Genomic DNA, 14,061 nt, shown 5'->3' with positions numbered 1-14,061 from the left:
CTGCTATTGTAGGAAGCCAATTATTTGTATTTCTAATTACTTGGGTTGTCACCTAATCTCAGTACAGATACTCATTACTTTTATATTTAATGGAACATTTTCACGCTACATTTAGATATATTAGCAGCAAAAAACTTACTGGGAGTAACATAAAGCCGGGTTCCTCCTCCGAATACCAGCTTTCCCCAGCTACCTGAAGTTGCACAGTAGCTAACAGCTTTACATTATCTTTAACTCAACACTCTGTCATAAACAGAATATTTCATTCATTGAAGTACATGAGATATCCACAAACATTACAATATACAGCGGGTGAAATAAATATTGAACACGTCACCAATTTTTTTGGTAAATATATTGCTAAAGGTGCTATTGATATGAAATTCTCACCAGATGTCAGTAACAACGCATCCAATCCACACAGGCAAATAAATCAAACCATAGGTGTCCATAAATTAAGTAATGTGTAATAACGAGAAATGACACAAGGAAAAAGTATTAAACACATGAAGCAGGAGAGGTGCAAAAATCACCTGACCTGAACCCAATAGAAAATTTATGGAAGGACCTAAAGCTCAGATTTCATTGAAGGAGCATACAGAACCTTCAGGGTTTGAAGAGTGTGTGTGTGTTGAAGAATGGACCAGAATCACACCTGAGCAATGCATGCAACTAGTTTCTCCATACAGGAGGTGTTTTAAAGCTGTCGTCACCAATAAAGGGTACAAAGTATTACATAAATCTCAGTAAGCGTGTTCAATACTTTTTCCCTGTGTAATTTCTCATTTTTTTCATAACTTAATTTATGGACATCTATGGTTTGATTTTTTTTGCCTGAGTGGATTGGATGGGTTGTTGCCAACATCTGATGAGAGTATCATATCAATAGCACTTTTAAAAATATATTTATTTAGAATATTGGCAACGTGTTCAATACTTATTTCACCCACTGTGTATCCAATAGCTATATCTTTTTACTCTGTCTATGGGACACACTGGAGTGGGTTATTAATGTATTTATGCAATAACAATAAAGTCCCAGATTATAATTCCTATCTTTTGTTAGAAAAAGTAGAATTAGCTGTATACACAGAATTTGAGGAAATTCTGCTACTTTTTTATGGTATGGTAAATGGTGGAAAACAACATATAAGGTAACTCTACCAGACAGCATTAAAATGGCTACCTAATACAGGCTTAGCCCTAGCTACTTCATTTATCAGATCCCAGGGGTTGCCCTGACCTTCATCCTTTAAACCCTGTACAGTGATCTGGACATAAACATGGAGCCGTGGGTTGGTGCCATGGAATAGGTTGCTGGCTGGTGATGCAGACTGGCAGGAGTGGTCAGGTCAACAGATCAGAACAAGGAGTGCAGACAAAGTGCAAAATCAGAATACAGAAGAATAATCAGTAAATGAGCTGAGGTCAGAGCAATAAACTGACTGACTTCACAAGAGCTGAGAAGGAGCAGCAAACCAGGGGAATAACTAACTATATATGGCATCTCCTAGTAGTAAGATGGGAGTTTTGGTAAAGTGTCATGCTGTTCAAATGCCCGATGTGAAGAGCTAACAGACTAGACCAGACTACAAGTCCCAGCAACTCTAGTCTCAGTGGTTGGGCAGAGCCAGCACAAACTACAGTTTCTGGGTCTGACATCTCCTCCATCACCATCACCATCCACAGAATGAATATGGTGGCGCCTGGTGACACAAGCAGAGGTTGCAGAAGCAGGTCCAGGAGGAGATGTGACACAACACTAGTATTTTACAGTTGTGGCTATTTCCTAACAAAAATAAATGACATTTTAATGTCTGATTTCTGGTAATAAATGAGCAGTACAATTCTTGCAGTTATACTTACTCGGAGTCACTAGTAACTTCGTCCCGCTGCCAAATGTCAGTCTGTTGCCCCCACTACCAGTAAGCACAGTGCTTCAAGGCTTGTCAAATAGCTATGTATGTGAGGCATACAGTATGGGGGCATGTAAGGAAACCCACCGAGGGGATCACAGCTATGGAAGTATAGGATATTATCTAGAAGGAGTAGGCCTTTACCTTCCAAACTATGATAGTCCCATTATGAGATATCTAATGGATCCTTTATTGGGATTTTTATATCTCCTACCACAAACTAGCACCAGAAGAAGTAAATGAAAGAATATATCTCATAATTTAGTCAAGGAATAAACAACTATTGATAGAATTGTTCTTTTCTTGGATTCTAGATGATATAAATATGATATTTTCAGACTCCAGGACCTTAGCATTTTACCAATGCCATAAAGACAGCACTGCAGAAGGATGCAAAACATTCCTGCAACTAGAACAGGTAATTAGTGACCATACCTGGGCCCAAATATTGAGCACATACAAAGCTCTTCAAAGGGGTTTTCAGTTTTTATCTAAAGCTTACTATACAGTAACATTTCTTTTAATGTTCTACTGACATTTTATCTCAGTTTCTCATGATTTACAAGATCTAAATTTGCTGTCATTAAATAAAAACAATTCTACTTTCATCCAAAAATCAAAACCTGATGACAGCTCATAAAATCTGCACATTTACAGCAAAAATAAAAAGGCAAATTGAATCAAAAAATTAACCCTTTGTATTTATCATCACAGTCTACCAATAGTAATCTTACAAGAAACATTCAGAGCCACTTACTTGGTGACACAGTAACCTTCGTCCCTGTTCCGAATATCAGCTTACTGACACCAGATGTAGTCACAGTGCTCAGCGTCATTACAAAAAGTGTCACACATCCCTCAGCTGCACTCCTCCATAGCACACATAGTAACATAGTTAGCAAGGCCGAAAAAGACATTTGTCCATCCAGTTCAGCCTATATTCCTATATTCCATCAGAATAAATCCCCAGATCTACGTCCTTCTAAAGAACCTAATAACTGTAAGATACAATATTGTTACGCTCCAGGAAGACATCCAGGCCTCTCTTGAACCCCTAGAGTGAGTTCGCCATCACCACCTCCTCAGGCAAGGAATTCCAGATTCTCACTGCCCTAACAGTAAAGAATCCTCTTCTATGTTGGTGGAAAAACCTTCTCTCCTCCAGACGCAGTGTCCGCTATAGCAATTATCCATCTTACCACTATTATAAAGAGCCAAAAATTGCTGTTTTTTATTTCTAGAGTTGTCACTAATCTCAGTACATATATTCATTAGCTACTTCTACATTCAATTGAAGTTTTTAATGCTACATTTCGATATGTTTATAGAAAAAATCCTTATTGTGAACAACATCCTCCTAGAAATGTCAGCTTTACTCCATCACCAGAGGGTATACAGTAACTCACAGCTTTATAATACATTTATCTCAGACCTGTCATAACAGTGAGATTTCATTCACCCAAGAACATGAACTTTCCACAGACACTGTCACATCTATCCCATAGTATAAAGCTGTGTACAATGAGACATGTATGTGCCCCGTGCATCCCATACCCTGTGTATGGGACACACTGGGGCAGGTGCCCTAACAGTCAAGTCCCTGTCTGCTAGTAATAATTAGTAATAGCAGTAAAGTCCCTGATAGTAATAAATAGTAATAATAGTAATGTGTCTGATAGTAATCATTAGTAGTAAGGCCCCTTTCACACATCAGTTTTTTGCCATCAGTCACAATCTGTCGAATTTTGAAAAACTGATCCAGCAACAGACGCCGTCGGATCCATTATTTTTCTCATAGACTTGTACTAGCGATGGATTGTGACGGATGGCCTCACGTTTCATCCGTCGTTCGTTGGATCCTTCGAAAACTGTTGGTCCGGCGGCTGGAGATGACGGACAAAGTAAAGTTTTTTGTGTCCGTTGAAAAAAACGGACAGCAACGGATCCGGCGCCATAGGCTTCCATTCTAGCAGAAGATGGACGGCGCCAGATCCGTCAAATGATGGATTCCGGCGACAGATTCTGTTTTTTTAAACTGAGCATGCTCCGATTTTTTTAGGATTCACTAGTCGGATTAGCTAGTCGGATCCGGCAAAAAAACGGATCCATCGACGGATTGCGACTGATGGCAAAAAACTGATGTGTGAAAGCAGCCTTATAGTAAAGTCCTTGCACTTAATTTGAGAAAATTCTGCAATTTTTTTTTACTGCAGATGGTAGAAACCAAAACTTGATTATTTTTTTATACTTTTGCCAAATTCATCAAGAGACCACATAAGTCTGGTCCATGCTTCACAGTGACAAGACGCTGGCACACTGCTCATATAATCCAGAAGGATTGATAACTCTCAAATATTGTGTTCTGCATATTATTACTACCTTTTATACTTTTGGGCGGTATTTTACAGTTGTGGATAATTCCTAGTAAAAAGAAGTGATATTTTTTAATTTCTGATAATACAGTACAATTATACTTACTCGGAGTCACTAGAAGTTTAGTCCCGCTGCCAAAAGTCAGTTTGTAGGTGCCAGTAGTAAGCACAGTGCTTCAAGGCTTGTCAAATAGCTATATACAGTATGTGAGACGTACAGAATGGGGGCATGTAAGGAAACACTGGGGGGATTCCAGTGGAAATAAAGCTACTTAAGTATTAAATATTTTCTACAAGGAGAGGATCTTTACGTTCTGAATTATAACCCCATTTTAGGACCGATGTCAGATATCTGGTCCCTCCAATATTGGGATAGTTATATTCTCTACCACAGAATAGTATTAGCAGGAGTAAATGATAATATTTCTCATACCGTATTCCAGGAATGTCTATGTCTATTGATAGAATTGTTCTTTGTAAGATTCTATATGATATAAATATGACATTTGCTAAAAAATCATTTTTACACTCCAGAGCGTCACTATTCAATTAATTCCTGATAGACAGCAATATAGACAAACATAAAACGTGCCTACAACTAAAATAGGTGAATAGTCTCCATATCTCGCATGCAAATACTGCAAACATACTGCGGGGGTTCACAAATCTATAAAGAGGGTTGTTTACTTTATACATACCGTAAATAAAGTTTTCTTATTGTATAATGAAGAGCTCTGCAACTTTCTAATAATAATCTATCATCTATCTACTTATCTATTGGCTATCTATTATCTATCCATCTCCTATCGTATCTATCTATCTATCTAATATCTATCTATTATCTATCTAATATCTATCTATCTCGTATCTATCTATCTATCTATCTATCTATCTATCTCGTATCTATCTATCTATCTATCTATCTATCTATCTATCTATCTATCTATCTATCTATCTATCTATCTGTTTATCTATCAAACTTTTCTACAACTATTCACACCGAGAATTAAATTAATAAGTTGTTCTACTCTAACAGAAGCCTAGTTAATAAAAAGCGTTTAATAAGCCTTAAGACAAATTGGGAGAATTTAGCTTGAGATGAACTGTAGGAGTCAGTTTTCCTTGTTGCTGCAAATTATCAAAATGTTGCACGAAGTTTGATAAACGTTCTGCATCTTTACACATAACTCATCTGTCTATTGATGTTTTTCCACTTTTTAGGCCCTAAATCTGGTTACACCTAATTGTATAGATAACTACCAAATGCTTACAAAATTTTATATTTTTTCAACAGTAGAAAACCGATAAAATGGCCTAAAAATGTCACCCTCTGTATTTACCATCACAGTCTGCCAATATTAATCTTATAAGAATCAGTCAGAGCCACTTACTTGGGGACACAATAACCTTCGTCCCTGTTCCGAATATCAACCTATTGGCAGTAGATGTAGTCACAGTGCTCAGCGTCATTACAAAAAGTGTCACACTTGTCCCTGAGCTGCACTCCTCCACAGCACACAGTGTCCGCTATGGCAATTATCCATCTTACCACTATTATACGGAGCTATTACTGTTCCCTATTAGCAGGGATGCCACTAATCTCAGCATTCATTAGTCACTATTAGGTTCAATGTGCTACATTTAGAATATTCTTACAGAAATAAACTTACTGGGTGAAACATAAAGCCTTGTTCCTCCTCCAAATGTCAGCTTTCCCCTGTTACCGGAGGCTGCACAATAACTCGCAGCTTTACAATATCTCTCACAACTGGAAGATTTCACTCACCCAAGTACCAGACTTGCCAACTTGACTTTTTATTTTTTCAGGACAGTTTACTAAACAATCACAGACTCACAATATTTTTTATGGACACATAATAAATCATTTTGATTATCAGTGATCCATGTCTACAGCCCATAGTTCTGATATGAAAATATCAGCTGCGTTCATTGTAATCTGCAAAATGACGATAATTACAGTCAAAACAATCTGTATCAGTTTCTTTAGCTTTAAAAAAAATCACAGAGACTTAATTTTTTTTTTTTAAGGGCAGGGCAAAAAAGTTCTACGGATGGTCCTGGAATTTATCTGTATATATCATCTCAATAGAGCTTTCCTCATACATAGCTGTATGTGGTTACGTTGAGTATAGGATATGCTGGGGCAGGTTAATTTATTTACTCAATAATAATAGAAAATCTCTGATGATTCTTTCCAACTTTTTGGGAAATTTAGGAGGAGATTCAACCAAGGTCCAAAAAACTAAGCTAAAGCCAAAAAAAAACTTTGTACCTTAACAGATCATAGATAAAACCAAATCTTTATTGCTCACTTTAAAACATTGAACAAACAATCAACATGCAAGCAACCGTGCTGAGCTAAAGCTGCCCCTCACACTGTTAATACTAATTTTCCCTGCCTTGCAGCGGAGGTTGGCACCCAACAGATATATACGAGATAGGCGCCCCGCTCAACGGCGGCTGTCCCTATGACTCCTGTCAGGGGCAGCTTTAGCTCAGCACGGTTGCTTGCATGTTAATTGTTTGCTCAATGTTTTAAAGTGAGCAATAAAGATATGGTTTTATCTATGATCTGTTAAGGTACAAAGTTTTTTTTGGTTTTTGAAATTTAGGAGGAGAGCAGTTCTTCATAGTTTTGCTTGGGACACTTGATTTTTGAAATCCACTTTTTTCTATGAATAGTGGTACAACACTGGGGCGAACCTGCTTTTCTTTTCTACTTTTGTCAAATTCATCCATAGGACATAGCAGTCATATGGTGCCGAAGTAATAATTTGTCATATATTTTGCCTTTTTTACATTATTAGTACATATTTAGTATAATGTAATTTTTATTATCAGACATTAATTCTGTTAACACATACGCAGTACAATTCTAGCAGTTATACTTACTCGGAGTCACTAGTAACTTCGTCCCGCTGCCAAATGTCAGCCCGGAGCCCCAACTACCAGTAAGCACAGTGCTTCAAGGCTTGTCAAATAGCTATGTATGTGAGACGTACAGTATGGGGGCATGTAAGAAAACCCACCGAGGGGATTACAGAGAAAACTAAGCTACTAAAGTACAGAATATTTTCTGCAAGGAGAGGACCTTTACCTTACACATTGCAATAATCCCCTTACAAGACTGATGTTGAATATTTAATAGATAGATCCATTATTGGGATTTTCAGATTTTTCTATCACAGAATAGCATTACCACAAGTAAAAACATTTCTTATAATTTAATCCATGAATAAACATGATAGAATTGCTCTTTATAGGATTCTCGACCATATAAATATTTGTTAATAAACTACTTTTTAGAATCGTCATTATCAAATCAATGTCACTGTAGATGAATATAAAACGTGCCTACAACTAGAAAAGGTGAATAGTGACCATACGCTCGGTCCAAATATGTTTTCATCAAAAAGCCTGTTGACAGTACCCAGTGTGTAAAAATATGTAATCTACAGATATTAGATATATTTATAAATACATAATTTACTTCGTCTTATCAGTTTTCAATATTAATCTGCTTTAAATTGAAACAGAGAATCCACATTTTAAATGAACTTTTTTACAATCCTTTTTTTGGCACAATATGGTGAATTATAATTATATGTTGGGGTAATAGTATTTTATGGTGAATGTTACATGATTTTATGCTAACGGTTTAAAGATGACAAAATGTCTGCAATTCTGTATCTATGATGGGCAGGGGTTATAGTGCATAATCTAGAGAAACGGAGTAATCATAGTCAATAACTTCAAGACTTTATATACATAAATACAGTAAAACTGTAGTGAAAATTGGCTTTTGACAGTATATTGTATAATTACTTACTTGGGATCACTTCTACTTTGGTGCCCTTTCCAAATGTAAGCTTGTCATTTCCTGATGTAACACAGTGTTCAGAAGCTTTTCAGAAACCCTCTAGTTCACCGATAAAGTTTGTGTCTTATTTATGTCTTTAAAAACTACACAAAGTGTAAAATTTGTGTCTAAAGAGCTGAGAGCTGAGTTCCTGCTTCTGAACATGAACCTATTATGTGGAAAACTCTATGTGAAAATGTGTGTATATACTACAGCAGTGAAACCTGATACGGACTCCAGGCACCAACATCCTTGTACCAAACACTATTATCCTAGTAATTGACTCTAAATTAATCTCAATAACGTTATTAATATCTATCGGTCTGTATGTCTGTCTATCTAATGTATCTCTCTCGAGCACATATTTATCTGTCTGTCTGTCAGGGGCAGCACAGAGATTCAGTGGCTAGCACTGAAGCCTTTCAGCGCTGGGGTCCTGGGTTCAAATACCACCAAGGACAACATCTGCAAGGAGTTTGTATGTTTTCCTCATGTTTGCGTGTTTTCTCCCACCCTCTGAAGACATACTGATATGGAATTTAGATTGTGAGCCCCAATGGGAACAGTGATGATAATGTCTGTAAAGGGCTGTGGAATTAATGGCACTATATAAGTAAAATAAAAAAATAAATCTGTCTATAGTGGAAAGCCTGACCAGCATCTCCTCAGTGTGAATAAGTGCAACCTGCAATGACTACATAATATGAAAAGAAAATACAGCAGCACTCTGTAAGACTGGGCTAAGATACATGAAAACACTAGAAATATTAAATCTAAACTATGTTGTTATTCAATAACATGCACTTACAATAAATTAAGGTTCTTAGTGCATAAATTGGCCAATTCACGTGTGCTCATTAACCACGACAAGGTGACCTCTTTCTGATGGGTCCTATCCTACTGTACATACCTCTCAACTTGGCATGGTTGATTCCATTCATGAATTGATGAATTTATGTGCCAAGAACCTTCATTTTTTGTAAGTACATCTTACTGAGTTATAACACAGTTTAGATTTATTATTTCTAGTGTTTTCATGTATCTTGGCCCTTACAGAGTGCTGCTGTTTCTTTTTTTATCTATCCATCTATCTATCTATCTATCTATCTATCTATCTATCTATCTATCTATCTATCTATCTATCATTTTGGCAGTATATAGTATAATCACTTACTTGGGATCACTTCCACTTTGGTGCCCTTTCCAAACAAGAGCTTGTCATATCCAGATGTAGCACAGTGTTCAGGAGCATTACATAATCTCTCTGGCTCAGAAGAAAAGCTCATGTCTTCTCCACATCACAGTCTCTGGCCTTCATAAATATCACTATATAGTTCCGTATAGTTCTACAATATATAACTACAACCCATGAAAACCAGCCACACAATGCAGTTACATTGGAAAAAGTTACATTTCCATCATGGACGAAGCGTCTTAGGCTACGTTCACATTTGCGTTGTGCGCCGCAGCGTCGGCGCCGCAGCGCACAAGACAAACAAAAACGCGGCAAAACGCACGCTAAAACGCTGCGTTTTGCCCCGCATGCGTCCTTTTTGGCCGAAAGTTGGACGCAGCAAAAATGCAACTTGCTGCGCCCTCTGCGGCCGGACGCGGGCGCCGCAGCGACGCATGCGGCGCAAAACGCAAGTGCGACGCATGTCCATGCGCCCCCATGTTAAATATAGGGGCGCATGACGCATGCGGCGCCGCTGCGGCGCCCGCCGCTGCGGCGCCCGCCGCGAATGTGAACGTAGCCTAAGTCCGGAGGATGGAAAACAGAACGCCCTGTGCAATGCTGCCCAATTACAACATGTGCGTTCATTTTTGAATAGCAGTAAGAGAAGTTGCCCATTAATTACCGTTCCCCCCATGTATTAGGTGACCTCCCTGGGAACATGCTATGGATATACTGGGGCATAAATGCTGTTTTACTCTACTGATGTATGAATACTTATTTTAGAATAACTTTAGATCTGTAAGCTCTAAAGTGCTACTTACTGGGCAAAACAGATACAGCCGTTCCTCTGCCAAATGTGAGCCTATTGGAGAGTCCGGTAGCACACAGTGATATTTCTTGTAGCGGAAACCTCTTATCTCACTATTATGTGGTATAATATGGTATAACCTACTGAGTTGGACACAGGGGTTAGTATATAATACTGATATAGTGATAGGGAATTTAGATTGTGAGCCCCATTGGAGACAGTGATGATAATGACTGTAAAGTGCTGTGGAATATGATAGCGCTATATAAGCAAAGCATGATAATAATAATAATAGACTGCAAAGTGTCATATAATCATGGTAATGGCAATGAAATACGACTTTCCTCTCATTGCTAAAAACATACTAAAAAGTCTCTATTACCAGCACACCGTAATAATGACCGAAGGTAAAGAGATATACATGGTCTTATATACTAATGGTTCTTACTCTCTGGCTCCACGGCTATTGCACAACTACAACTCTCAGCAAATCCACGGGTAAGGGAACACTGCATTCATTATACAATACGAGAGACTACTAGTAAGAAAACACACCAGTCTATATTTTTACACCACTACTGCTGGACACATTCAGGGTGCAGAATATACAGTACATATAATTTTATATATATACATGGTTTCATGCCAGTTTCATAGACTTACTTGGGGAAACTTTGAGTTTTGTCCCTTGACCAAAGATCATCTTCCGAGCATCATTATCACAGTGACTGACGTCATTACAAGAACTTATCCCAGCAGAAACATTATGGGTATCATGTATAGAATGGATAAATGTATCATACATGCACATGTCACTGTTAAAGGATAGGATTAACCATTTAAGTTGAAGAATGGTAAAGGGGTTGTCTAGTGTAGAAAAGTAATTTCCAGCTATCCTGATAGGGTATTAGGAGTAAAGAGACAGGTTACCAGTTGTGGATTTTGGTATATTAACAAGAAAGAAGAGAATATACAAAAACATAGAGCGCGCTGTGGAAGGGGGGAAATGAGCAATAGCACCCTTTTAATTAAGGGAATACAATATTCCATTTTTACTAATGAAAAACTAATAGCTCAGAGTACATGTACACACTGCAGCAAGAATCTACATGCAAGTCACCATCCATGCTCTCTGTTTCTCCCTTTCTCTCTCTATCAGGGGTGTAACTATAGTAGGTGCAGGGGTTGCAATCACACTCGGGCCCTGGAGCCTAGGGGGCCCAAAACATCCATTTGGCCTAAATGAGAAGACTATTACTATTAGTGACCTGGGGGACCCTATTGGAGACTTTGCATCGGGGCCCATCAGCTTCATGTCACTCCACTGCTCTCTCTCTCTGTATATAAAGATAAATTAATAGGGAATCTAGACTAGATTGTCCCCAATGGGGACAGTGCCGTCAATGTCTGTAAAGTGCTGTAGCGCTGTATAAGTGTGTAAAATATATAACACATATAGCAGATGATCTGGTAAAAATGTATCAGGTTCCGTCAACTAATCCGTTTAAAAAAAAAAAATCTACAGCAAAGAGGAGGCATTGTTAATCCTCATGTGATATTATGAGAAATTCCCTGCAGATCTACAGCAGATTTCGTTCCTATGATGCAATGAGTGACATCTACATCAAAATCTGCATTTTGTGAAACTTCAAATTTCACTAAAATTCCAGTACAACCTGCATTAAATTAACCTTATGTAGATGGGGGGAATATTTTTATACTTTCTACCTTTCTTTAATATTATTATTAAAATGGTTTTCAGAGTATCTAAATAACACGTACGCACTATACAAATAGAAAATTTGTTAGTATATTTTATATTTTGACACCATTTCCAAGTCTCTAGTGAGTAAAATATTGTTAGATACAACAGAAAAGTGAATAATGAATTGCTAATATTTTGACAACGGCGAGGAATTCATTCATGAAGAATAATAGAAAACTATAGAACTTCTTATTTCTTATTCTTCTATGCAGCAGACAAATGAACAAAATGGTCTTATAGAAAATTGTAAAACACTATTAGGTATAAGTACAGCGTTCCTATTTCTAGTAGTACTTACTAGGTGTGACAGACAAGACTGTTCCTCCACCAAATATAAGTTTATTGGCAGCTCCGAGTCCACACAGTGACATCTCCTGTGCCAAAAACTGCCTATTCCTCCACCTCATCTCCCCTAAATATTCTTTATAGCATGGGATATTGACATCTTTATATACATGCAGTAAGAGACATAATACATACGGGTATACATTATATTTATTGGGGGCAAAATTTAAATGTAAAATTAGAAGTGAATTTATTATTACATTTTAGATAACACCATGATGATAATAGCAATGAGATATATTCCTCCACTCCTAGTCCTGGGCTGCTGATATATAATTCTGATAACTAAATGTATTTGACCAAACTTAGTGAAGCTTGGAGCAAAAAGCCGTACATGTATTAGAGCACTAAAACGCAGTAATAGTATATACAGTATTCTGGGAATATAATTATTCCTGCCATATATCGATGTCATTAGATAAAACACAGGTACTTACGTGGCATAACTGATACTCGGGTCCCTGATCCGAATATATACTTGTTGTTATTATTACACAGTGACACACACCATAGCAATAACTTCCTCACAGTGTGTGCAAAATCAAAGGGTACCAGTACCGGGCATAGTGTGCCAGTGATGCCACTCAGCTACCCACACACAACTATTTTATCTGGGCATGTTGAAACAAATGAAAATATTTTCCAACATCATTAGCCTGATGCTGAACAGGGTATGGACGGCTTTGGGCTAAGGCCATACACATTAGACTAATGTCTACCTATATCGACAGGTTTAGCCAGTGCTCTAATGAGTATGGAGGCACCGGCAGACTGATGTTCGGGAGTAAGGTTGATAGGAAATGTCCGATTTCAGATTGATGTGGGATTTCTCATAGAGAACACGGGGGAGCACTCGGCCGAGCAAGTCTATGGGAGAGACATCTTACGGCAGAATGACCGAAGAAAGCATCATTCGGCCGACAGCCATCTCATCTGTATGGAGGCCTCAAGAACTTACCCGCAGTGTGACCTTTAACAAATGCAAACTAATAAAAACAATGGCCCAAATTGCTTGCACCTCGATTTACCCTTCATCTCTCTCCTGAATATCAAACACTAAAAAGGAATCAATAATGTTGCTACAACATAGCTGCAGCCAAAGAAAGAAGTGCTCCGCTAATAATCACATCTTTGAATATGGCCTAACAATGTGGGCGCCTCACTGGTGGAGACAGCGTCACAGTTAGGCACTGCTGTACAAAAAAACACCAGTGTGGATAAGCCTGAAGACTTTGGTCACATCTGCGTCAGAAGCTCCATTTAGTGCATGTGTGCAGTGATAATTTTCTTGTCAGTATGGCACAATGTCATCAGACCTCAGTCCCTGGGGGTATGTGGAGCCAGTGATATCTGTCATGACAGATCTGGCAGAACATGGAGGTGCCAAGTTAGTAAGTCATATGGCAAGTGTGTAAAAGAAGCATCTTCAAGAAAACAGAGAAATCATCAGAACATCAGAAAATAGATATAATAGATGATAAATAATAGATAGATAATCAATATAATAATAATAGCTGATAGATCGATAGATGATAGATAGATAGATGATAGATAATAGATGATAGATATAATATAATAATAGATAGATGATAGATAGATAGATAGATAGATAGATAGATAGATAGATAGATAGATAGATAGATAATAGATGGTAGGTGATAGATGATAGATAATAAATAAAATATAATAATAATAATAATAATAAATAGATGCTAGATAATAGATGCTAGATAGATAGATAGATAGATAGATAGATAGATAGATAGATAGATAGATAGATTGATAGATAGATAGATAA

General features: G+C 37.6%; 1 gene segment (V, D, J or C); it reads right to left on the bottom strand.

The window, feature by feature from the left end:
• The window catches only part of LOC143817314 (T cell receptor alpha chain MC.7.G5-like), a 54,072-nt gene extending 43,197 nt beyond the window's left edge, over positions 1–10,875 (bottom strand). The window contains 1 exon segment of the C gene segment in view: positions 10,817–10,875. Within this exon segment, the coding sequence occupies positions 10,817–10,856 (40 nt within the window).
• Positions 10,876–14,061: the final 3,186 nt, after the last annotated feature.

Source organism: Ranitomeya variabilis, chromosome 1, assembly GCF_051348905.1.
Source record: "Ranitomeya variabilis isolate aRanVar5 chromosome 1, aRanVar5.hap1, whole genome shotgun sequence".
NCBI classification, from domain to species: Eukaryota; Metazoa; Chordata; class Amphibia; order Anura; family Dendrobatidae; genus Ranitomeya; species Ranitomeya variabilis.
The sequence above is the reverse complement of the archived record's forward strand: the minus strand, read 5'-3'. Positions and strand labels throughout refer to the sequence as shown.